General features: G+C 36.7%; 1 protein-coding gene across 1 annotated transcript in view; it reads right to left on the minus strand.

Moving 5' to 3' along the window:
- Nucleotides 1-294: 294 nt before the first annotated feature.
- Nucleotides 295-26,881, minus strand: part of SKAP2 (src kinase associated phosphoprotein 2) — a 121,680-nt gene continuing 95,093 nt past the window's right edge. Inside the window, exons 10-13 of the mRNA XM_041411558.1 lie at nucleotides 19,470-19,538; nucleotides 12,744-12,856; nucleotides 3,106-3,207; nucleotides 295-2,695 (exon numbers count right to left, since the gene is read on the minus strand). Coding sequence (XP_041267492.1) covers nucleotides 3,115-3,207; nucleotides 12,744-12,856; nucleotides 19,470-19,538 — 275 coding nt within the window. The 3' untranslated portion in view covers nucleotides 295-2,695; nucleotides 3,106-3,114. The remainder of the gene's footprint in view (nucleotides 2,696-3,105; nucleotides 3,208-12,743; nucleotides 12,857-19,469; nucleotides 19,539-26,881) is intronic.

Genomic DNA, 26,881 nt, shown 5'->3' on the forward strand with positions numbered 1-26,881 from the left:
GAACCAGTTATCCGTATACAGAAGCACATGAAAAGATACTACAGAGTGGCATGATTATATCCGGGTGCCTCTGCTATAAAAAGCATTTGTATTACCCTTACTTCTCTGAATAAATTCAAATGACAGCCCCATTTCATTTCTTCATTCAGTCTGGAGGCCAGATGGCATTAGAATCATTTACTTCACCTTGTTGTGCTTAATTACTACAATCAACACACTATTTTCCAAATTAATCATAACAAAGTAATTTCATTAGTAACACAGCAGGCTGTTGAATTATTAGCATCATAACAGTTTGCAAACAATTAAACTTTATTTGAACCTTAAAAATTTGCAGAGTAGAACATTATTATAAGATCTAATGGCAGTACCACAGAAATCCAGAACACAGCAAATAATCAAGTAAAACGCTGTACAATGTGAGAGTTACAATCACCTTTTTAAAATATACAGAAAAATTTACAGAGAGGCAAGCACGGTCTAAGTGAACAAAGAAAATTAAGCAATTAGCATCTTCTGCCTCGGTTTTGTTTAAGTTGTATTAACTGAGATTTTCTTATCCAAAAAAGGCTATGGTATTCGTACAGATTTAAAGTAAACAATTCATCCATGGTCCATTGCTGGTTTATTCTGAGACATTACCCGTGAGTTTCAGGACACCTTTCACGTTCTGAATTAAGGCAGTTTATTTACTCACCCCTAGCAATAAGTACTAAGAAGGGGGAAGCCCTAAAAGAGAATTACAGACAAAAGCCACTTGATGTCTCTGGTTGTCACCAGCCAGGCGAGGCCGCGCCGGGCAGCTGTGCCCCTCATCGCTTGGCTAAGGACTCCCTCTCCTGGAAAAGCGGCAGAAGCGGCGCGGGCGGGCGCGGAGGGGGAAGGGGACAGGCCCGGCACCGGCAGGGACCCGCCTCCGCCGTCCCACGAAAATCTGCTGCCACCCAGCGCCGCGGCCGCGCAGCGCAGGGGCCGCCCCCGCCCCGGCCCGCGGCCCGCACCGCGCCCGCAGAGAGCGACCAGCCGCCGCAACGCCCCGCAGGAGTGGGGGAGGGCTTATTCCCTAAAAAAGTACACGGTGGTGCTGGTGGGATTCGCAATTCTGTAATTAATAAAAAGCCATTTCGGTGGGCAGATTTATGGCGCTGCCATGTTAACAAGGGAGCAGGAGCGTTTCCAGCCCCGCTGTTAACGCTTCACATTCTGTACACAATCCACCAGTACGCTTGACAAATTAAAGTAGTAAAAGATCTGAAGACTATAATCTATCATTTTAATGCTTCGCTGATAACACACAGAATCAATTCCAATGACTATCTCTTTAAAAAATTACAACAAAACTCGGTCCCGTTTGACGCCTATTAGAATTCAGTGTACCAGCAAGTACCATACATTAGCTGACACAGAGCACAACATCTTAGTTTACTGAAAGGATCCAAATTCCGACTTCAGCCTGACGTTTCCTTTTAACCCACGGTGTCTGCAGGGTCCGCCTGAAGCATAAACAGCACAAGCAACTACACGGGGACCTGCACAGGCTCAGCAGCTCACAGGCTGGCCTGACCTGCCTCGTTGGCAGATTAAGGGTCTCACAAATCAACTGGCTGGGAGGACTCAAAAAAGTTGATCTTGCATGCTAATAGTAAAGCACATCTCCCAAAGAAGAGCATGTAAAGTATTAACTCTGACTTGCCCAACCATTTCTCCACAAGTGGTAATATTTTAGTGTACTTTTTAATGTTTCAATCAATGTTTTTGATTATCCACAAGTTCTGGCTTTGACACAAGAATGCAGGTAGCTGTTGCTAATCCACACAGGGTGAAGATTAAGATCTCTGTTGCATAACCTATATCAGAATTCCATATACCAGCAAAGTATCCAGATTTGACTCTGCAAAAGTACAGTACAGATACAATATTTCATGCTACCACGGACAAAAATATTTTCACCTGCAATTTAGCTTGTGTTGACTTAGCAAAAATTGTAGGGTTTAATTTATTTTCACAAATTTCCATAGAATTATCATGTCCAAGTCATGGTACCAGAGCAGTATTACCACACAGGCCCATTTATAGCATCAGCAAAAGAATCAAATCTTCATTGTGTGTCAACAAAATAGTAATTAACAATACAAAACTACATATATGAGAAAAATAAGTCATTGGCTAAAGCATAATTTTAAAACATCCGGAAAAAGAATACCCTGAAGACTTGAAATATTATACATAAATTTCCCTCAACTTCCTGATACAACTGCACCAGATATACAGTGAGCATAAAAAGGTTAATGCATGCATGAATTGAGTAAGAGTTTACCCTCGAAGCTCTGTGTAATTTTTCTGAATCTGCAGAACAGGAAAAGATAGCAAAATTCCCCGAGAGAACACAAATACAGCTATACAGAGTGCTGCTAACATGATAAAAAAGAGCAACAGGCACTACATGGCTGCTTGTGCCCCATATGTTAATTATCATCTATTAATTTCCTAGCACTAAAATTCTATAAAAAGTGCCTGAGAAGACCACTTCCATAAAGTTATGATCAATTACAGTTTATAATGTTTAATATACACGAGGCAGCGATCTGACTACATTCACTAAAACCGCAAAACATGTACAGCAGAATCGTCTTCCAGAGGCTGTGTCTGTAAACTGCAGCTGCACGCCACTCTTCATTTCAAGTGCAGATTTCTCCTGATTAGGGAGAGGGAAGTTGAAAGTTCATCATTAGCCAAAAAACCTCAAACATGCATATCAAACTCTGTCCAAATATCCATCCCCTTCCACAGTTTTCTGCACAGACAGATGTACATGTGTTACTAAAGTAACAAAACTAAATAAAAACAACATCACTTTTATTTTTAAAAAAATCTGGAAAAAGGATCACAGTTATTAAATATATAATCTTTTGCATGCTGTGGTTTAATATTTCACATAGAACCCCAGAAAAAAAAAAAAGTACTTTAATTGAACCTTCAATATATTTTGCCATAATCTTTATGTTAACAGGACTCCTACAAAGGTTCCAGGAAAGACATACTTATGAAACAGAGAACAAGGGAACATATAAGCCATTACAGAAGATTGGATTAAAATGTACTTACCCAGGCCTCTCAAATATCATACATCTCCATTAAGTAGTCTTTAGGCACCAAGCCAATGGTTCCCTTCATTTCTCCTACCCACCAGCCAAATCTATTGTACTCCTAATTGAAAACAATACGCAGTATTAACCTTTAGTCTGATATAAATGCAATAGAGTTTTGTATGCAACTCCTTATGGATGCTTTCTCTTATACACAGTTATAATCATTTCAACTGAAAATTAAAACATTTTATCTTTTTGTTATAGGCATTCACATGCAGTTAGGCAAAGGCAGAAGGTAAATTTTAAAAAGGCCAGGCATACTCAAGAAATTTTTTAATTATGGCCACGCTTCTCTAACACCTTCTAAAAACAGCCGACCTCCTTATCCTCTCTTCATCAAAAACACAAAAACCTTGTCTTTGTAAAAAAAATCTAATAGCACAACACTGACATATAACAATCAACAGGGATTATTTTAGTATCACAAGCTAAACTCTTAGAAACTTACCATCAGCTTATTTTAAAAACTACTTCACTCAAATGTGAAGAGAACACTATATATCCAATACATAATATCTTTCTATGGACAAAGTCTACTATTCTTTAGGCTTGCAGAAAATTCTACAGCAGATCTCATATTCCTGACAGATGACTAATGTACTCCTGCTTCAAATATGTTTAGGCTTAGTGAGATAAATATGAAACAAAATGAATTATAATCATTTAAAGAAATAATATCTTCCAAAAGCAGTACTAAGTAAGAGTATTGTGGTATTGTGGTATGTAATTATTGTAAAAATAAAGTAATGTAATACTGATATATAATTATTGTATATTGTGTCATATAATTTACTTTTTTCGTATTTTAAGATCAATCCTAACAATGAATAATAAATCGTAACAGCTGGAATTGCACATACACATATATTGAGCTACCGATTAAGCATTATTAAAACAGAGACCATACTCTAAACTGAATGATTAGTAAGATAGAAATTACTTTGGAACAAATATGCAAAATACAAAATACACAGATAACTCTGATAAGCAGCATCTGCTTCCTGCTACACTACACTTCTGATGAGAAGAGGAAAAGGCTCTAGAATTTGAATTACTGGCCCTACTGAGATGAAGCTACTGTTTTGAACTGTAGGTAAAGTTTTTTGGTTATAAATAGCCAAGTGGAGCTTAAGGGTTAATGGCGCTTCATTAGAGCCTGAGCTATAACGATTTGCTGCTGGCATATTTTGCCTGGTCAAGAGTTCTCTGGGGTCCTATGAGGTGCTTAGTGTACTCAGCTCTCTCTGTGCTTAACTATGATGGCCTGCTTTCGTGTAGGCTTTTTTTTCTTTGCCTTTTTTTAACGCTTGCATGCAAGCACACACACTTTTGTATTTTCTAATTGTGGAAGGCTGAACATTAGTCTTCAATTAAGCATTTTCTTCCTTCGCTTAACAATGAATTGGTAATTTAAAAAACTCTATCCTACTATGCATGAAATACTGCAGTAAGTGTGATTTAAAGGAAATCCACTTAAAAAACAGCAGGAAACCCTACATTTATTATGTGAACATGCAAACAAGAAAGCTGCAAAAATAATTCCACCTTTAAAACAGCAGTTATAAAACTACATTTATTATGTGAACATGCAAACAAGAAAGCTGCAAAAATAATTCCATCTTATTCCCCCTTCCACTGCAAAGCAGACTGCTGGGGATGGGTTTGGTCTTGGAAGTCTAGAGGTATCTGAACCTGATCTTCAGTACACACTGCTCTCCACAGAAGTTAATAACCTTTCCCATGAGGCTTCACATTACACCCCAAATCCTTAAAGACGAAACAATACCCTGACACTGAGGTTTATAATCTTCCACATCAGCCTGTTTAAAAATCTATACTTTATCTCACAATACACTGTTTAAATATACAAACTAGATTTCAAGACGGAAGTGGGAAATGGCTGAAAGGAGCAGCACTCACGTATACTACTGGAATCTCAGCAATAAATCTCTCCAAGGGAAAGCAACAAAAGATTTTAAGCTGCTACACAGAATTCGCACAGTGACTGACAAGAGTGATTAAGCAAGTTTTGCTAGACATCAGCCAAAAAAACAAACAATACATGAAATGAGGGAAGTGGCTCAGTTAAGCAGTCATTAAACTGCATATGACAAATGGCACAGAAAAAGCTTGTGGATTACATTATCCATTGAAAATGTTCCACTTAGCAACACTACATGGACTTAGAAACAATTGTTTTTAAAGAAACAATTCAGATAGCTCAAATTAAAATTAAAAGCATGCTGCTGTTTTGAAAACTTTCTGGGTTTTGCTACTTACTAATACACCACTTACTGCTCTGGCATGAAGCTAAGTGAGAAGATGAAATGAATGTTGATGTAACAGACTAGTAAACTAAATTAAGGATTCACTGCAACCGTTATACCATACAGACAATATTGCAACACAGAAGCCTTTCCTTTACATTACTATTCTTTGTATGGGTCTCAAGAGCAACATGAATCCCAATTAAACTATCTGCAGTCTATAGAAGTCTGAACAAAAATATAATGCAGATACCTGGCTACCAAGAACATAAAACCTTAATATCTGATTTTAAAATAATTAGATAGCACTCCCTTTTAAACTGATTAAAGCACAGACATTTCTCTTTAAAACTTGTAACCCCTCCTTTCTATCCTCAGTAACATGAAAGAGTGCTTAACTAGTGAGGCAGATAAGCAGTCCCCCTAGTCCTTTCTTGAAGTCACACATAAAATCCAAATTGATGTATTGTTTCTATCAATGCTATAAATTATAAACTCCTTTGCAGCAATATAATTTCATTAAGACACTGCTTTTGTGAAGTCCTTATGTCTATCACTGCTGCTTAAGATGTGTAGAATAAAACTCTGCAGCCCACATATGTGGAAAATAAGGATTAATACACAGAATACATGAATACAGTTCAGGCTTTTCTATGAATAAAAAAGTTGGAAAACACTGTGCTTTTGCAAGCATCAGCTTCAGATCTCAGGTACCACTGGGTTTACCATCTGGTATCCCTCACTGCATTCAGCTCTTAATATCACTGCTAACATAGGCAAGCAACGATACTTCAGAAGGACTGATAAAATAATGAAGAGTCCTTTAATCTACAGGAAACCATTGTAGTCAATTTATAAGAAATATTGCATCCCTTTGTAGGATGTGTAATTATTTTCTATTAATCATGTGCTATAAAGCTACATTATGTGGTTATTCTGTTATCACTAGAAAGAGGCCTGCAGTCAGCTCCTGACAATGTTAGGTAATTACTAACACAAAGCTTCTTTCTCCTTATGTAGAAACGCTATCAAGATCCAGAGGTGCTGTGATGCTCGCTGTATGAAAATAACTCTCCAAAGAAATTCAATAACTGCAAAATGAATTGCTCCAAGGCAAATAGAGGGATAGGGAGAGGGGGGCAGGGCCAGATCCAGCTGCCCTGCAATGAGGAGAATGCACAAGTGTGCGGCCACGCTCTGCCATGTGACAGGGAGCACATTTGCCATACCAGGCAATGTTAGCAGGGCTGGGGGGAGGAGGGGGCCACCACAACCCCCCCACCCCGAAAGACAAGCACCAGGGCAATGGAATATATTACGCCAAATAATATGAAACAACAACCTTAACAAATGACCAAATGCTTTCTAAACTACTTCTGCATTTCCACTGTCATAGAGTGGATTGGTTTTTTTCCCCAGCAGAAATGTATTAACCAAAGTGAAGTAATTTCACGGGGCAGGAAGGAACAGGTTATGATTTAACATTTAACATGCTGGCAAAACACTCTGTACAGCATGTTAGATAGCAGGGGGTAAAACTCCCATTAGAGTTTACAGGCTCCTTAAATGCTCTCAACTGAGCACACAGTGGGCAAATGCTTCTCCCTGTCCCCATCCCATCCATTTCACTGCACTGATGTCTGCGTAACCATGACTTCATGAGACACTGATCATAACATCTTTTGTACTTGGGGAAAAAGCAAGAGTTAGCAATACACTCCCTGTTTTCTACAGATATCATTTAAATCCAAGATTTTAGTCCTCTGCGGAAGAAAATTTTGATATTTTGACATACAAAAAGAGAAATTTTTTATAATTGAGGATTTCCAAAGAACTTGCTACCTTTCGAACAGTTCCTCTGTCTGTATGAGATTCTCCAGATGCTTTGCACCATATAAACTTCTACTGACTTCAGCAAAAGTTGAGAACATCTAGTTCTTGTGCAATTAGTCTCCATTGTTGGATACATATGGTATGTTTTTTTGTGTTTGTGGGGTCAGTTTTTTTATTTGTTTGGTTTTAAAAAAGAGTTGCTGAAAATTATCATTGTGTTTCAATGCCTTGAAGCAAAAAATGGAATTGTATTTTAAAAAAACTACAACCAAAGTATGTGAATTCAAGATTTTTCTCCTTCCTTCTTCTAATGGCACTGTGAGTAATACTAACTCATGGGCTGAATACCTGCAAACTTTAAAACTGAAAAGCAAAACGTATCTATAGCCTTCTTTGGGATTAAAATAAGTAATATCTACTATCAAGCTAAATATGTGTCAGAAGCAGGGATAAATTTTTTTGCGAAGAACATTCTAGGGTGCAATTTTAGCAAGATAATATTTTAAAACATCTCCAATTCATCCAGGAGCTAAAAAGTTTTAGAACTTCCTTTGATGTAATTGTTGAATGATACACTATCAACCAGGGAGCAGTTTTGGCACAGAACAGCATTTTCTCTAAAAGCAGAGAATGACAAATGTCTTAAATAACTGAATGAGACTTCTTCACAGGTAGTAGAGTTGTTTTAAGACAGCCATAAAATGGTCATCTTTAAAAATATAAGCACTAAATTTATTGTATGGTTGCATTATTAGGTTTTATTTCCCACAATGACATGAGAGAAAATATACAGCAATTAAAGATTTCCAATATAAATCACAGTAAGCAGACTGAGTTCTAAACCAAAAACTGCCCCCAGAAAACACCCTGGAACAATAGGAATGCCATTTTATTTTACATTAGATGACACATGGCCAACTTTTCTTCTAATCTGATAGGTAAAAGCTTACATCTTATCAGTATGCAGAGCAACAGAGCTAGAGCCACTTGACATTAGTTCTAACCAAACTTCTGTTTAAAGGCTTTCACTATTGTCTTTAGACATATACTTATTGTTCTTCCACCCCCTCCCATAAAGATCAAAACTAAGCAAGCCAGGAAACGGGTAATGTACAGCTGAGTATTGCATTTTAGTTTTGATCACAAGCATCCCACTGAAGTGAATCTCCCAAAGCTCCCACCTTCCCCCCACTAGCTCCCCTTGCAGAGCCTCAGAGCACACACACTACATTTATTTCAGATGAAGCTAAAATGGAAGATGCACTTGAACATGCTCCAACCATTAATGTGTTCTCATTCCACAAGACCAGGCTAGACCACTTTGGATCTCCAAAATCTTTGGAAAAGCGTGGTGTGGACACTAGGGCTCAAGCACTAAGTGTTTCACTCGGCAAATCTGCTCCTAGTGGTACTCCCTGTTTGCTAGAGGAGCCATAGGCAGTATGGCCATGGAATAGAAATTATGGATCTCAGTATGATCAGCCAGAAAACAACCTGAAAAAATAAAACACTCAGGATTTCAGTATGTCTTTCATATATTTTAGAAAAAATACTGAATAAATACATTTTACTAAGATTATGCAGATAGTGAACAAAATGTTCACAGTGACTCTGAAACAGCTGCATGGTTAAGTTGCACCTTTATTTCATGAGCAGTAACCTGAGCTGTGGAGTTTCTTTGTGTTTTTACTAGGCAAAAAATACAGGTTGAGATGTGAGCATTTTAACATTTATTGTATTGAAAGAACAAAAATCTGCCACACATGAAACCTACAACCACTGAATGTAGGGTAATCTAAGCACCAAGTTAATACTCTACTTTCATAAAAAATACTGGAGCAAAAGGTTTTCATAGATGAATCATAAATACCAGAGTGAGCAGCACTGGTGTGCAATGAAATAATAACAAGGAGAAAAAATAACAAATAATAACAGTTTAAGATATAATTTCTGATTTTGAAGTATTTCCTATTTTAATAGAAATATAAATAAGATGTATATTAAATTAGTTTAATGTTAAGAAATGTCAGTAATTGTATTAAGCAGGTGCCCATTAACATATTAAGGTAAATTTGCACTATTACTTGCATTTGGCTGATGAGACTATGGAACTTTGTAACAGAAAACACACATCTAAAGTAAATGAACAAGTAATGCAAGTGTTGCAGTTGCATAAATTGTGCATACAAAACTTAGGAAAAAAAAATAGAACTACCTCCATCCATAGTTATCATTGTTTCTGGAAATTGATTTCTTGAGTAGAGCTATGGAAGATTTATAAAAATGATTGCTATACTATGGTCTGTTTTCCCATTTATCACATGGGCTTGAAAGCAAAGGCAAGCCCATAAATGAGCAGGAGTTAAGAACAATCATCCTTTTAGAAAACAGGACAACAAAGTATTGCATTTCTAACAGTCAATATTAACTAAGGAATGTTATTAACAAGTCTCTTTATCAGTACAGCTACATTTTTTTCATTACAAAATGGAATAAGGGTATATAGCTCTCTGAAAGTTCAAATCATTCACAGCATAAGTGATAAAAGCCACTCGAATATTCAAGAATATTATAAATTAAAATACTAGTAATAGTATATCTATACAGATACATTGATCAATTAATCTGAAATATTAACTATGCCTTTAAATAAAGTTAACAAGTAGTATTGTGATAGCTCTGTTAATTCTGCTCAGACTGAAAACTCAACTTTTGAGGGAAACTTGATAGAAAAACCTAGAAAGAAGTTGTGAGGCTTTGGGGGGTTTTATAAAAGCCCACAGGACTGCTGCCCCACACAAAAGCCAAAACTGACATAAATATTTAGAAAATAGCTTAAATAGTTTTTGAATACACCTCTAAAACAAGAAAAACATGCTTTTCCACAGTTACTGCACTAGTTGGGCACAGGTCTCTCTCTTGTCAGAGTATGAGCTCATGCTCATTGAAATAACACTGAGTTTTGGTGCTCATTTAAAAGAAAATTCTGGGGATTTGTCTTTGCATAATACTTAGCTATTTTAGGAAGTAAACACTGCCAAACTGAAACTATGCTCATTTGTCTAAAAGACATTTACGTAGAAACTTACATGTAACATATTGCTCCTCTTGCTTTATTTAAATTCTATAAATGCCCGAATTTGCTAAACTGGTTCATAATTACTCTGCTATACTAATGATCTAATTTCATGGAAACAAATAGTGCTTTCCCCCTAATTTCTATACAGGTATGAGAAAAGCTGGTAAAAATATATTGCTTTGGCATAACTATTGCTGGGAGAGATGAATATCTATCTTATCACGTTCATCAGAGCAGGCCATACCATTTATATTTCACTGTAAAACAAAGAACTATTACATGTTGCACAAATATGCTCGATATTTTGTTAATGCTTCACCCTTCCTACTATAACATGGCTATACCCGTACTTACTTCCTTATCAGCAAAATGTGATTTTCAAGAGTAATGTTCCTGGCTGACATATGATAGAAAGGCAATAAAGCCACAGCTAGGTTCAGCTGAAGCTGAATTTATGACACCATTTTGGATGCATACACATCGCCCCCCTGTCAGTACCTGCATCTCTCATTTTCAACCACTAGATGGTGTGAAAAAATAAAAAAATTGCCTAGGATTCCTGCCGACTGCCACAAAATCCAAGTATTAATGTAGTGGATTAGGAAATATTTTAGAAGAAAAGTCTTGACCCACTTCGGGATGGTTAGGCTCACTTTTCCTTTGGTTATACTTTCACTTAACGGACAAAGAGCTCATAAATGATTAGACCTTGAAACTGAATCGAGTGGAGGGTTAAGATAGATAATTCTCTGGCACTTTCCCCTCCAAGGACCCTAAATTCCAAGCTGACAGTAGTGGCCAACACTCATTTTTCTGAAAAAGCTGTAACAATCTTTAAGTGAAACAGGGCTGAATTTTCTGGGCTGTATTTTGGAGCAGAAATCATTCCCATAGAGAGAGGCTCTATATATCTGGAGCAGTAGCAAGCCTGCTTCAAGGACCGATTATGGATTAATCACGGCATGGCAACAGGACTGTTGATATACAGAGGACAGCTTAAGCTACTGTTTTTCTATTTTGCTCCATTTTTTAAATTAAATTTCTCACTCTTTTGGGAAAGGAGTAGCAAACAATTTTTTTCACCTACAAGCTGAAGATTAAGATTTTATAGTCGCCATAATGTACCTGAAGAGCACAACCCACAAAGAGGCCAAACTCATACAGTGAAATCCATTCACTCATGGGCTTTTTGTGGGGAGCGAGAGGGGGAAGAGGTGGTTATTTTAAATTAGTCCAATTCTTCAGTGCTGAATAACTGCTTGAAAGTTTGCCCAATCCACAAGCTTTATTCAGCCTTTAGTAATGCAATTCAGTTATTAGTTTAAGTGACAATGAAATACCTCAAAAGACGTACATAGTCAAATTAATATTAGCAATACATCTTCTATATTTTTATATAGTACTATCCTTCTATCCATAAATCTTAAATTTATTTAAAACAGAAGCTGCTACATTTATTATCCAGAAATGTAGTTAAAGGTATCACAGAAGATTGAAATTGTGCGAATTTTGACAAAACTTAATTTGAAACTAGGACAAACAGATGCCTTTATCTTTCATGCACCAACTTGTGTATTTCAGTGACCTACAATGTTTTGTTACTAATTACACTGAATGGCAATTAGATGGACACATATTTTATAAAGTAGGTTTTTTTATTGAGAACTTTAAAAGCTCAGCTTTTTTTTTTTTCTAATATGTGGGGAAAATAGAAGTTTCCTCTGATTAATTATTCAGAAGTAGATTTCAATGGACCATGAGATATATATTTTAACAGAGGTTTTGTCTGTGTTGGAGAGGTCAAGGAAAAATGTGAAAATTAACCAACATTAACATAGAACAAAACTTCATGCCTTTACTGTTTAGTGCTAATTCAGACGAGAGAAATTATATTTCTCCTTTGCTCTGCAAACAGAAATGTAATAAAAAAATGCCCAAATCTGTCACAGCAAACAAATTTGGAATCTGAGCTCTCAGAACAATAACAATATAGATACTAAGATGAAAGCACAGCCCAAAAAAAACAAACCATCTTCTGTAGCAAGATCCCAAAAAAGTCAGAATCAGCAGAGTCAGGAATATAAAACAGGAAACAAAATCATAACATGCAAGATAACTTAAAATTCTACAAGGTTAACTTCTACAAGCAGAAAGTACATTGTCTTCTGTCAGTTAACAAATGGTAGCCAAGATCTAACATGTAAATAAACATGCTTTAAAGTTAATTCCTGTTACATGGCTATGTTTTAATTGTGATTATAGTTCATTTGACAAAATAATTAATTGCAGTGACTATCTGATTGCAGACAAAGGATTTGAAAGGGAGTGCCAATTTCCCCCCACAGAACTGTGGGAATGTGCCCTTGTGCCATGGCTCTCTTTTTACAACCATGTAGCCCCAGTAGTGTCTCATACCTTGCTGATAATGTAGATAACGTCACCACGTTTAAATGTCAACTCATCACTTGCATCTCCTGTGCAGTCCCACAAACCTTGATAGTAATTGGCATAATCGATATTTTCGCTATCTGCAAAGAAAACAGCAGCTAATTATAAAACAACCAAGACTGAGGATAACTGAAGTTGCTCTTTAAATCTTCAAATAGTACAAAGCAATTTATTAGCACACATTTCTTACTCCTCTTTTCAGAAACAGCTCCTTCCTGCCATGAAAGCAAGTGAAAAATAAGTTTAATGTGCAAGCCCTTCACTGGCAAGTTGCATCACTGAGAGACATGTAGCTACAGGTTTTCAAAGCATTTTTCAAAGCTGCAACTTAAAGCAGCTATTTTTCCTCTGCCAGTATATTTCTAGCAAGCCATATATGTATCCCAACTTGAAACTGATAAAACTGCTAGAATATAATTAATAATGATCAGTGAAAGGAAGCTAAAGTATTTTGTGATACACTCCTCCTCTCTCTCCTGTTCCAACAAAATTAAATAGCTTCTCTGAGAACCTCTGAGATAATCCTTGATTCTTCCTTCTGAAATATTGGAGAACTTGGAAACTGTTGCTGAAGCTGCATTTCAAAAATATTTGTGTCAGCTCCAGTTTAGGACATTAAGCCCTGGCTAAACGTTCAACTACACTACAGTCATAAACTCATCCTTCTAACAGCATAAGCACAATGGATGTGCTGTGTTCAAGCTGCCATACAGACCATTAACTGATTGATTATTTAGCACTCTTTGCTCTGTAATACGGCAATAACACAGTAATAAATGCTTTGTCATACATTTACAATACAGAGAACATCTATTGAAACACAGTGCTCACACACAGTTAAATACACTGGGTGCTTCTGTTGCACTGCAAACTATTTCCTGTTTTTAATTCCATGAGAATGGAGTGTGATGAGTTAATGCAAAAAGAATGTAAGCAATACCACTAAGATGACCGGTTACATTATGTATACACTAACCAGACAGAATGTATATGTACTAATAATTTACATCACTGGAAAGCTATCTTCTAATTCTGATAACATAAATATCACTGAACTGGCTGGATCAAGGCTGTCATCTTAGTTTTGTTATATGATCCTTGAACTGCAGGCTTGCTGGTTATTCCAACATACACCAGTTATATTTGCATGTCATTAGCACTCTACACCATTATTTATAGTTTACATTTTAACCATGATTGGTTCATATTTTTACCAAAAAAATCCTGCTAAAATATCAAGTATCAGGAGATAGAAAGCATCACACTATAAAAGAATAGTGGTATTCAACTTGTGTTCTTCTCTATTTTGGCAAATACTTAGATTTGAATTTTAATATTCTCTGTATGAGCGAGAAGAGCTTGTTTTCTCTTTCTCCATTTCAGCCTGTGTTCTGTGCTATCTTGTTTGGGTGGCAATACTATCATAAGGCTAAATATTCACAACCTTCAATTCAAAGCTGCTATGCCAGTTATCCACCATTTAATTTTCCATAAACCGGTGATTAGGAGCTACGACTTGCTGTGTGGCACTAGGGGGCGTTCTGGCTGCCAGGGCCCAAAATCTTCTGTCCTCACCCCAAAAGCAACAATTGATACCCATATGAAAGCTCACAGTCATTCAGAAATAAGAGATTTGGTTATTTAAAAATGCACAGACATTTTAACATGAAGGCATAATCAGTTTGAGATGTTGCACTTCCAAATTTTGGCCCTTCCTATTTTTCACCTCATTATTCACCAATTTAGCATTAGACAATTATAAACAGTAATAAATATTAAATCAGAATATCTCCTTGATCATTTCTTACTATACTGATCACAGTTCCAAACTCTATGTCATAAACAATAACATATGTCCACATGAGGAAAAAAATAAAAGAACTATTTTGGTATATCCCACCTCTCAAATCTTTCATCAGTTGGCTTATTGATTTTGTTTAAAACACATTAGTCAGGACTTTTACTTTTTCAGAACATCACTGAAAGAAATCATGACTTTCCACACTGACCTTTACCCCTTTGAGCTCTGCTCTTACCTTTATGTGCCTGAAGTAACTCCTGTTAACACTTAAGTGAGTTGCAACAGAAGTGACCCAACAGTGGGTGAGACATATCCCGCCTTTTATGTTCATCATGAGCATTTAATTAAGTTTTAAAGTGGAAAACAACTCAATTAATAATGCGAACACAAGGAAAGATGCATTTTAAAGTAAGCTTATTGCAACAGTGAAGATACTGACCGAAGATTAACCATGGCTCTCTGCCCTCATTTGTGAATTCAGCATAAGATAGGGTTGTTTAAATCAGAAAGCCACATTTTTTAAGAATAATATATACCAGTACCAGGAGCGCAGAAAAAAAAAAAAAAACATGGAAAGGAAGTGGCAGTGTAAGTTTGTGAACAACTATGCTGGTCTTTCAAGAAGTGTAAATCTGAAATCCCCTCTCATGCCCATCAGCACAAACTCCAAATTCTGTAAGGGTAGCTACCTATACATAAAAGACAATTGTGAATGCAACTTCAGACTTTATACACCTAAAGTGAAAAGGGCTCCATAAAATGATTCACAGTGCTTACAAACACAGGTGTAGAATGAAGGAAAAAAAAAAAAAAAAAAAGGGCTGCAAAAGCCTCTGCAAAATATAAGCCCACTCGTTCTTACTTTGGTCCCTTTCAGTTTGAGGAGACCTTGACAAATTTGCTTTTATTGGCTCTGAATAATAGTATAAAACAAAACCAGAAGGTCTGAGTAAAGGAATTTGGTATTTATATGACAGTGAAATAATGTGAAGCTTCTTAAACACATGTAGTACCTTAAAACAGATGGATTTAGCATCAAGAACTTACACACCCATTACAGTTCAAATTCAAAAGGAATTTATTTATTTATTATTATTTATTATAAATTTATTATTTATTATTATTTATTATAAAAGGTGTTACTCTGTTACAATTATACTCTATTCTCAAACACTTCAAAATATCATGTGCCTTAAAAATACTATGACGACATAATTGCTAAACTGAAGTGTGTTGTGTTTTGAAGGTATGGTCACTTGGCCACAAATACAAATAAGACACAATAAAAAACCATTAAGTATGTAGCTGAGGGCAGAAAGCGGTTTGGTTTTATCTACCCACTGCTTTGAAGACTACCAATCCCAAGAAATGGGTGAGGAGGATTTTGGATAGGTTGTTTCTCCAGAAAATATTTCTTCTATTCCAGGACAGCTACCTAGATTATCTACTATGCAATAGTTATCAATAACTCTTCCAAAAAGAATTCTTCATGGCTTACTTCAGCCATCCCTGCTTTTCTAGTAACGGTTGTAGGAACAACAGATATTTTTGTTCAATATACGGAGAGAAATCTTCGGAATTATTTTGACAAATCAAAAGACAATGGCTGCCATCCTCTCTGACCGTAGTCTCAGACTGCTTATTTCACAGAAAAATACTGGCATCTAACAATACATGCTTGAGGAAAGAAAGGTGAACAGTTCAGGTAAAAAAAAAAAAATCTGAAAAATATATCACTCAAGCATGCATCACAAATATTAGACTATTTAAAACTTAGGAATGCCCATGAATTGCTCAAGGGGGAAAATTATAAAAATATTCTAACAACCACAATAGACAGAAAAGAAGAACCAAACCACACCACAACTTGAAAAACAGATTAATAGTACGTATTTCAGAGGATTTAAGTGTGCTGTCCCACTGCAGCCTAAGGCAATGTAACAGCAGGTTGTTTAATTTTTGCCCCCTATTTTTGCAATTCCCATTTCTGAGCACAAACCTGACAGAACACTAAACTGACCAAAAAAAATCATGAGTTACAACCTAAATATGAAAATGCACTACATAAAACATTAGGATAAATGCAATTGTGACTGATTTCCCTCAGTCGTCCATTTTAACACTGATGACATGTAAGTTAGCAAACCCTACTATGGTAGTGATTTCGAGCCAGGAGCTTTATTATTTGCTTGCACATTCCTTGTGGAATGAAGGAATACATGTGAATGTTTTCCATTCACAACTCTGGTCCACTGCCTAGTAAATTAAACAGCTTGCCATTCTGACTCATATTCCTCAACTCTTGGTAAGATTTTTCAAAAGTTAGTAGTGTCAGATTTGAAGATTACTTAACAACATTTAAAAAAGACAAACTGTAGCTCCCTTTAGGGAATGATGTGCTCAGTGTTTACCATAGTGAAGGCTTAAAGATGGAGGCACAGCTGAAGTTCAAAATTAATGCTGTCAGAATGAGTTTCTTACACAAGTGATCTAGACTCTCAGTTTTGAGTCTCAATCACCAAACAAGACAAGCCCTGTTATTTGTTAGTTCTGATGATGTCCTGAACTTCAAAAAATGCCTGTTACTTACTTGGCCTTTATCCTACATACCAGAAAAGTTACAAAATAAGGGCAAAACAACTGTAGGGTATTTATTTGGACTCAAATTCTAATCTATTCCAAGATGTTCAGTTTAATCTTTCTCATTTCCCTTCTTCTGTTCCTTAGTTACCCTAAAATCAACATATTTACACAGATAAAGTAAAAAAAAAAAAAAAAAAAAAAAAGAAGACACTGAAATAGTGATTGTGGAAATTATAATGAATGATAATGGGTAGACAGTCATAACAAAAAAGACCCAGGCATATTATATAACAAACTATTCAGTGCTTTGATATTTTTAAATTATTAGGTCACTAGCAATTAATGCAAAGCTATCCAGGAGCAAGAGTCAGCACCAAGAAGAACAGAATAAAAAGAAATAATGTCTGAAAGTTAATTGAAGTAGAAATATGTTAGGGCAAGAACATAGTAGGAAAAAAAAGAAAATTTTTTTTCACTAATCAGCTTGAACACAAGCTGAGTTTAAGCAGACAATTTGCAGAATATTTTCTGTGAGTTCAGGTTTAGTAAAGCTAGGCAACAAATTAAACTTAAGAATGTATGCACTGTTTGTGTAGTAGAAAATCGTAAAATATTCTCAAGTCATGTCAGGTATTTATGATGAGATGCCTATCAGAAATACTCATGTCAACTCAGCCCTAAAAGTCAAACAAATTTCCAGAGTTAAACAGTGAACTATGTAAAATCAGATCACAAAACTATTGCTTGAAATAAACCTGACATCTGGGGGAACTGCTGTGGTATTTTTAATATAATAAGACTGATAAGGCTGTTCTCATAGCAATTAAATTTTTTCAAAAATGCAGATGCTAAGGTTTTGGTTTTTTAAAAGTATAACCAATTAGAACTTCAGGAAGGTACATTAGTGAAAAAAATGCTGTTGGCAACTTTATAATTGGATTGACCCCATGCTCCATTATGACAACACACTCTTATAATTACAGTAATGTCTAAATGAGTACTAAATATTAAGGCTGTAATGAGTCATGTTGTTTTACACATGTTTTTAGCAGAGCACAATGCTAACAGCATCTGATGGCTCAGCTCTTGTTTCCTTTCCAAGAAAAGCAACCCAAAACTCCTCACAGCAACCTGTTCCTGCTTTCCTGTATGGGTCAGGAAATCAGGCCTCTGTTTCCTCTCCACATGTTGCAACAGGAAGAGCACTGCAGAGCTACTTCCTAAAGGAACTCTTCTTGCCCACCCCTTCCTTGACAGCCCTGAAAGAATTATGTGTATTATGTGCAATGGGGGAAGGAGAGCCAGACTGCAGGTCACAGTTACAATGCAGCAGATCTCAGAAAGGTGTAAGGTCTGATAAGAAGCAAGTCTTCTCTACTTGCTGTGTCAAATCACCAATAGTTTATCTAAAGGTCTGTGCCCTTGAAGCACAAAAATATATTGTTTTTAAGCATAACTGGAAATACCTTTCTATCAAGAAAAGTTGCCTATGTGACTTTACATGGTGCATGCAGTTATTTTTCCAGTCGCAGAGATAATTAGCACAAGGGCGCTTTGCCAAGCTAAAGATGAGAGAATATCCTTCACAGCCTTTCTGGGCATTTGTGTCCTTTTCCAATTTTTATGCTGCTGTCACTGGACTCTGGCATTTCTTACCTGATTCATTTGCTTTCTCTGGTAATCATATGCAATGAAGATATGCATGGCCAACATTTAAACAGGCTGCAGATCAATTAGTGGTCTTAAGTTTATCTGATTTTTATCAAAGAAGACAGAGCTTTGGGTCGATTGTCAGAGCCTGTGTCAAGTTGACCTTTTCAGAGACGTCTACATTGCCAGTCCCTTGGGCAACTTGTTGTCCCCTGTTAGTCTCTGAATGGCAGAAGTCTGTTCTGCTCAAGCACAAAGTATACACAGATGTCTATATTACATTCTTATAGGTTTGACAGCAACTGCATGTTGTATCTATAAACTGTCCTTTAGCAGTGACACTTCCTCAATGATGATAAGCTAATTTATGCAACTAAATCTCCTTTGTGCAGAAATGAAAGCTAATTGAGTCATTACAAAGTAATTCAGGAAGGAATACCTTGTATAAATTGGCTTACTTTATAAATCCTTCTCAAGTGGTTTTCATGCATCCTAAGTGGTACTTAAGCAGTTTTGCTGCCATCACACACCCGGATTAAAAAAAAGACAGCTTTACAGAGCTATAAAAACATTATTTTAAAACAGCAAATGGAAGAGAGAAGAAAATAAAGGTAAAAAGAAAGTGTATACACAAAATAAAGAGGAAAGGTTTTAATTACCTGAATCAGTGGTAACTTCCTCCTGGCTCTCATTGCTTGACACTTCAGCTTCTGAAGAAAGACGTTCTTCTGCAAAACAGATAACTGCAAATGAAATTCTGAAGGGCCACCTCAACTGACAGGAATTACAGCCCACATCAGCCTGAAAACACACTCTGTATTTCCAGACTCTAAGCCTTGTTTACTATTTTGCACTTATACAGAAGTTGGAACATTGTTATTTTTGTGGTTTCCGCCATCCATCCAAACACTCCAAGAGCTTTCTTTCAAAATCTCAGTCGTGAACATCTGTTTCCCTTTTCACTCTAGTCTGAATGCAGTCATATAGAGCTGCAGTTCTGCTGATTTTCAGTCATTCTGAGACAATTAGAATGAGGGTCCTCTTCTGCTGCATACATTTCTTGCCAGAAAAGGATAAAGAAAAGGAAACCAAGGTGTGAAAAAGTATCCCCAGCCCAAGCAATAACTCGGTTGTAGAGAGCAGTATGCAACGAAAGCAGATGACATCTTACCTTTCTACAGACACAATAACTCAACATCTGCATGGTGGGAACACAGCCACTACAGATAACATACCCTTCACTGCTCCTGCCCATTGTGCCTGACCATGGTTTTAAGCAAGCCAGACTCTATCAAATGACTTAGTGCAAGTTTAGGAGATAAGAAAAGAGAAAACCTGGCAGTGATCAGCTCTAAAGTATGTTTTCTGGCTAGCAGGCTTGGAACACTCTGAAATCCCCACAGGCAACTTTGAAAGATGTGCTCCATCCTCCCTGTCTGGCACAGACATTGAACTCTCTCATGTCCAGACCCTCACTTGAGTAAACTCACACTCTGCTCAGTGCAGGGACACCAGATCTGCTCCTCACATTTCCCAGTACAGGGATATCAGATCTGCTCCTCGTATTTCCCAGTCAACAGTTCTGTTGATGATGTAAAAAAAGGGGGAACAAACTTTTAACTGAATCCTGTCTTTAGGTTCATAAGGAAGTAGAAACAAATTTATCTTGGCATTTACAATATATCAAAACTGACAAGGCTGTTGTACTGAATGAGGAAATCATATATTGATAAACCCACTTCTCAAACATGAATTGGACTTTTAATACATTTAAACTCTCTGGCTTTGCTACTCATCACATCGTATATAGATAGTCAAGCTTCTTTTTAAGATACACATTTCAGCAACTAGTTTTGATTACTAATGACAGACAACAGATGAAGCACTCAGTGTTTAAAATGTTCCTCATTGTGAAACTCTTATGTAATTGCTCATTTACTTTGACAAAGAGTGAATTTTATATCAAAAGTTCAAAGGATTTTTTAACCTTGTAAAAATTTAATCTATACACAAGACTGTTCCTGCAAACATTAAAGCAGATGTTTAAAGCACAAGAGTAGACCTGTTGGAATGAATATGCATAATTGCTGCTAACCTCTATACACAGTCCTACAAATATTACAATTATAACATAAGAGTCACTCTACAAAGAGCTTTGAAATTCTGCCCTACTAAGCCAGCAAGATTTTTTGTTCTTGAATCTTGACTACTTAAGAATCTGGTAAAGGTTAATATAAACTATTTTTTAAGCCAAAGTGGGGTGAAAAAGAACAGGAAAAAAAAATCCTAGCAATAGAACAGAAGAAATCTGAAGCTGTAGTAGTACACACAAAACACTAAACTATGTACTGCATTTAGATGTTCAAATGTATTCCCATACTTGGCATTAACATTTGTCACACATTTCCAAGTATGCTCATCTGTTTATTTTAAGAACTCACAATTGGAGCATAAATGGCAAAAATGCATCCTTATGTGCTGTCCAGAGCACTAGGAGGCACTGTCATTCTGTGGGTTCCCTACCATGGTTACACCCCTCACAGGGAGTAGTACCCCAGTATCATTCACATCTTCTAGAATTTCTCCCTTTTCCCAGAAAAAAAAAACTTAATCCAGCACACACTCTACTATATTATTCTTTCATTAAATAGATGTTGATATTATCTGTTACTGAATGTTCGGACCTAAACCAGCTGCTGTGTTAAATGTCCTAAGGATTTTAACTCTATCACTTGTCATGGTCATCAGACTAGTTTAAACTGAGGACCGACTCCAGCAGAGGGTATCTCAACTGAAGTAAAGCAGCAGCAGAGGTTTGAAGAGACTTTTTAATAAGGTACTGCTGAATACATGTAAACTGCATTGTGATTTCACAGAAAATACTTAGAATATACGTATTCTTCTGAAATACATATTTCTTAGAAACAAGAGTTGACCAGATCAGCATCTGAAGACATGAGTATGTCTGAATCAAAGCTCTCTGAATTCCAAAAGGTGTCAAATTCAAACAAAAAACTCACCATATTTGCATACTGGTTTGGATCTCAACCATTCCCACTTATCCCACCTTGCTTTACACTACAGAGTTGTCACAGAGAGAACAAAGTTTCAGGTACAATTAGACTGGAAAAGGCACTCCAGAAGTATGGTGGACATGGTCCAGCTGCTAATGGGCATTCAGTTCATGGTACCAGGCTGAAGTGACTACATGGGAAACCTCCTCTGAAACATGCACAACATCAGATCCTTGGCACAAACCTCTGCTTTATGAACCTGTTGCGAATGGTTCACACTATTTGCTAATGCAATCATGCTCAGAGGGAAGCAGTTGTAGTAGGCTTGTCTTAGGGTAGTAAAAAAGAACCTGTGGTTCTTAACTCACGTTTTCTGATATTATGGCCTGAAGCAGTAACTATGTGCAGGCGTGTCCTTTAGACACAGCAACCTCGATTACTGGGGGAATTACAGCTGCAGTCTGATGCAACATGAATAACTTTGTGTTGCAACATGGCACAGAGTCAAAAGATTAAAAATTAAATTAAAAAATACAGTAGAAATGCTTCTGGGTTTTTTTTTTAAGATACTGTGTATAAGGAGTCATGTATCTTAAAAATCCAGTTTTTCCTCTGTACATCTTCTTCACACCATCGCTATCACTGCAGAGAGAAAATACTCTTTTCCACCTCACTATGTCAAAATGAGACTAATCTACACTAACCAAACCAATGAACTCTTACAGAGCTGTAGATCCTAAGAACTCCTGAGACACAGATTATGTTCCGTACTATGCTGATACTTAAGAGACCTAAATGGCAAACAAAATTCTTGTGACAATGCAACAAGGAACTAACTATATTTGTTAAAGGTTTTCTTCAGTTAGTACATGAAAGTTGTTGAAAATAATTTACTTATAATGATTCTACCATCCACAAAATTTTACAAGTGAACAAAGAATTCTATGTTTGCTGAGGTTTTTTACATAAATTCATTAAAGGGAGGAAGGAAAAAAGACTGTAATACTTGAGTATAAAATGGATAAGAGTTTGGCTTGAACAGTGCATTCCTCCAATGGAATGTAGTATCCCCATGATAAACATGCATAAATTTAGCAGTTTCCTCTACTAACATGTTACTTAACCATCATTTTACATTAGATTCAAATTTAGTGCCATTATTATTTGGTATTCCATTGTCTTATAGTTTCTGACACATTGTCATTGCACAATACTAGTTTACACCTTGAATAATCCCAGTTTGTGAGTTAATATATTCTATTCAATGCTTTGATTACAGTAAACAAAACCAGCTCAGCTATGCAGTAAAATCTACCAAACCACACAGATGGTTATAAGCTTTTCATTGTGTGGTTTCCATAGCAATCATATTGCAAATCTGGAAGCTTCTTGCAAATAAGCAGCTTGTATTTACATGCCTCTCGGCTGCAGCACGGAACACAACAAGTGAAGTTATTATTCCTATCACATATTGTTAGCAACATGACTGGAAGATGTTTTGATCAGTTTAGATAAAAAGTACTGCAGTGAACTAATTTTTCATCTATTTCATAATGATACAAGCAATCACACACTTGTAATGCACATTCATGTCTCTTCATTTGAAATCTCACTGCAATGTCAGAAGGTTATAAGCATACAAAAAAAGTCTTGTAAGATAGACCCCCCAAAAATATTATTATTAAATCAATTTTTAAAACTACACAGTGTCTTTACTGTTGTACTTGGCAGGGAGGACAAATGCATGCAAAAAAACCAGGTGTGCACATGAACTCTACTGACACTGACTATAACAGGTCTACACTGTTCTGCACAAGAAAAAGTAAAAGAAATAATGGCATCTTAACACCAAGAGTATTACTCTTCCAGCTTTTTTGCTGCCAAATAATGACTCCACACAAATGCAAACAAGAACTTTCAAACCCAAATAAACGCTCACCAAGGGAAAGAGTCAAGACCTTTTCTCTCCAGAATTTACAGTTTCATGAATTGACCTACCCCCCCCCCTTAAAAGATAGATTATTACTCTAATAAGGAACATAAATCAACCAAGCTGCAAATTTTTTTTTTAAATTGCCAAAAACTGGCTTTTTAAAAACAAGAGTATATGTTCAGAATTTAGTATTTCCAGAGAAGCAGCAATAAATGCACAAAATTTAAGAAGAAGATAGTTTGGCCAAACTGACATCATCTGCTAGCATTTGTGGTGTGGGCTAGTGACCATCTGGGTCAAAGGAATAAGTATTAATGTCCTGTTTTATGCAGGGCCAGCAAATTGCTTTACCTGAGGTCAGTGCTCCCCAGCCTTGGGGATGGGGTCCTCTGCAGCATTCTCACCTGTACAGGCCTGTACACTTCACCCAAACTCTTAGAGTGTTTTAGCCTAAGCAGCTTCATAGAAAATCTAGTAGGCTTACTTGCCTTGGTGTGTGTATTTTTAATGGCAAGGATTTTCATTTCTGGTATCTTCCTTCAGACTCCAGATTCACCCATTATATATGACAGTGATCTCTCTGTATGAAGAGATCTTCAAATGCAATTAGCAAAACTCCAACTTTGATAATCCTCCAATATTCCCAAAGATCTGTGCCTTTCCACCAGCTCCTCTGGGACATGGCAGTTTACTGGAAGATTTACACAAAGCTTCTTGACATTTCACCTCATCATTAGCAGCCTGGTGTACTCTGTAAAGAACAAAACAGTTTGGAAAAGGCTGCTGAAGGTGCTATTGTCTAGCCATAATAGCATAGGTTTTAGGGGGCAGCAGAGAGGGGGAGACAGACTCTTGTTTTATTAAAGCTCCACCTGACTCTACAACAGTGCATGATTTGAGAAGGAAAATGCCTCCAGGGCAGTGGGAGAAGTTGGCTGCTAGACAAGAGATTATAAAGAGAATTTCTTACCATGACAGAAGAGAGGTCATTTTATTGCTGCTTCTATGGGTCAGCTAGTTACCACCCAATAGTTCAAACAAAAAAAGTCATATTCCTGCATGGCAAACTTGAGTGTAAAAAAAAAAAAAAAACAATTTCCACAACACAAGCTGAATGATAGAAACAGGTCACCCAACACAGGCTAAACACTGGAATTGCAGACAAGATGACATCAACGTACGTCAGCAGAAGCAGAAGTTGCATCTGACTAAATGGTCATCATTATGTTCAGAAATATGATGGCAAACAGGCAATACAGAATTCTGTATTCCAAAAGAATACAGAAAGACATCTCTGAGTTATGAACAATATAAAAATGCATCTTAAAGAAAAATAATATGCAACCTGAGATGCTTCAGTTTTAGTTGGCGACAATCCATGCCAATTCCTAACCCAAATTTCTCCCAACGCATGTGAACCAAGTCTGATTCCAAGATGGAGGCAAAAGGTTTCATTCAAATATACCACCATCTAAATTGGACCAACTAACACTTTTGCACAAGTTTTAACCAGCGCTTTGAAAACAACCATTATCTAAATTCTAAGGTAGGGTGAACTATACACACCACTCTTCCCAACCAGCAGACAGTAACAGAAGTTTGCTATTAATATTAATAATGTCCTGACTTCTCAATGGCCTTGAATAAGTAGCACTGGCTTTACAAGTGAAAAAGCTAGAATAACAAAATAACTTTGGGAGAGATGGGATCTGTGGAAATTGCTCAGTCTAACACCCTGCTCTAACTCAGAAAGTTAGATCAGGTTTCTAGGAAACAGCATTTGGTCTCTTTTGGTACTCCACACTAAACTGTTCAGCAGCAGTTTTAAAGGGCCTGTGCATTTTAATAGCTCACGTATGACACAGCTGAAGCTAATTACTTTCTAGAACAGGATTAGCTCAAATTACTCAGTTTTGTCCAGATCTTGCCAAGTCTCCAGATGTGAGGTTTCCTGTACTCCTTGAGAAATCCTGCACTTTTTTCCTTTTAGCTGCACTCCTTTTATCTTTAAAAGGTGCTACTGTGCACCACTGTTACTCCCACTTGTCTAAGCAATAACTAAACCAGCCGGCTCAGCTCAAAGTGAAGCACTGCCTCCTGTTGAGAAGAGAAGACCTTGGGAAAGTTGCCTCATCATCCTCACAGAAAAGGTTAGTAGATTTTGTTGTAAATTAACTCAGGATCACTGCTGCAAGAGAAGGAGAAGAAGTCACATGAGAGTAGTGGAATGTCACTTAGACATTTCCAGGAGAAAAAAACTCCCTCAAAACAACATTTCTGTGGCACCACCCAGTGAATCTTAGCACATGTAATTGGTCTGGCTTAACCAAAACCAAAAAGCAGATACCACATCCCTTTCTTAAGAAAAGTATTTCAGAGTTACAGCATTTGCTAAACTAAAGAGTAAAGTAAACCAAAAAATTCCCAGTCCCACTAAGGACAGATAGCAAACACACTTTATGGCTGTGACCCTCTAGTGTTGAACAGAGTAACATTTGGATCATATAACTGTTGCTATGAAGAATAATAACAGAGAGAAGTAGCAGAGAGAAATGAGTACATTTGGAGAATTCTTTGAGAGAAAAAAAAGTATCTATTTCTAAATACATTTGTGAAAAAGACACCACATTTTTCCTATATTACCACACACACAGGAATTCACATGAACTATAGTAGCACAATGGATTAAAATAATCACATTTTTAAAAACTGGAAGATATTTTTTGGCCTGTCACTATTTTACTGGAAAACACAACAAACAAGCGACCAAAAAACACATCTCTGGAGGAAAAACAGCTACTCACACACACACAAAAAATCCCAAGCAAACAAAACAAACAAACAAAAAAACAGAAAACCAAAAAAAACCCCACAACCTTTTGGCAAGGTCATCCACTGTTGCTGCAAAGTGGTTCTTCTCACTCTACTCTGCAGCCTGTCACAAATTTTCATGAAATCCAGGAGAATGCTTTGCTTTACTTACCTTTTCTACTTGCTGAGACCTGAATATATGTTAACACCTTTCTTCTTTCTTTTTCTTTCCTTTCCCCAGTACCAAATATTCCAGTAACTTTGCTTGCCTGTCTTTGAACCATTCTGTGGTCACAGCCAATATTCTCTTCAG

This window comes from Onychostruthus taczanowskii, unplaced genomic scaffold (genome assembly GCF_017590055.1).
Source record: "Onychostruthus taczanowskii isolate IOZ18803 unplaced genomic scaffold, ASM1759005v1 scaffold36, whole genome shotgun sequence".
Lineage (NCBI taxonomy): Eukaryota > Metazoa > Chordata > Aves > Passeriformes > Passeridae > Onychostruthus > Onychostruthus taczanowskii.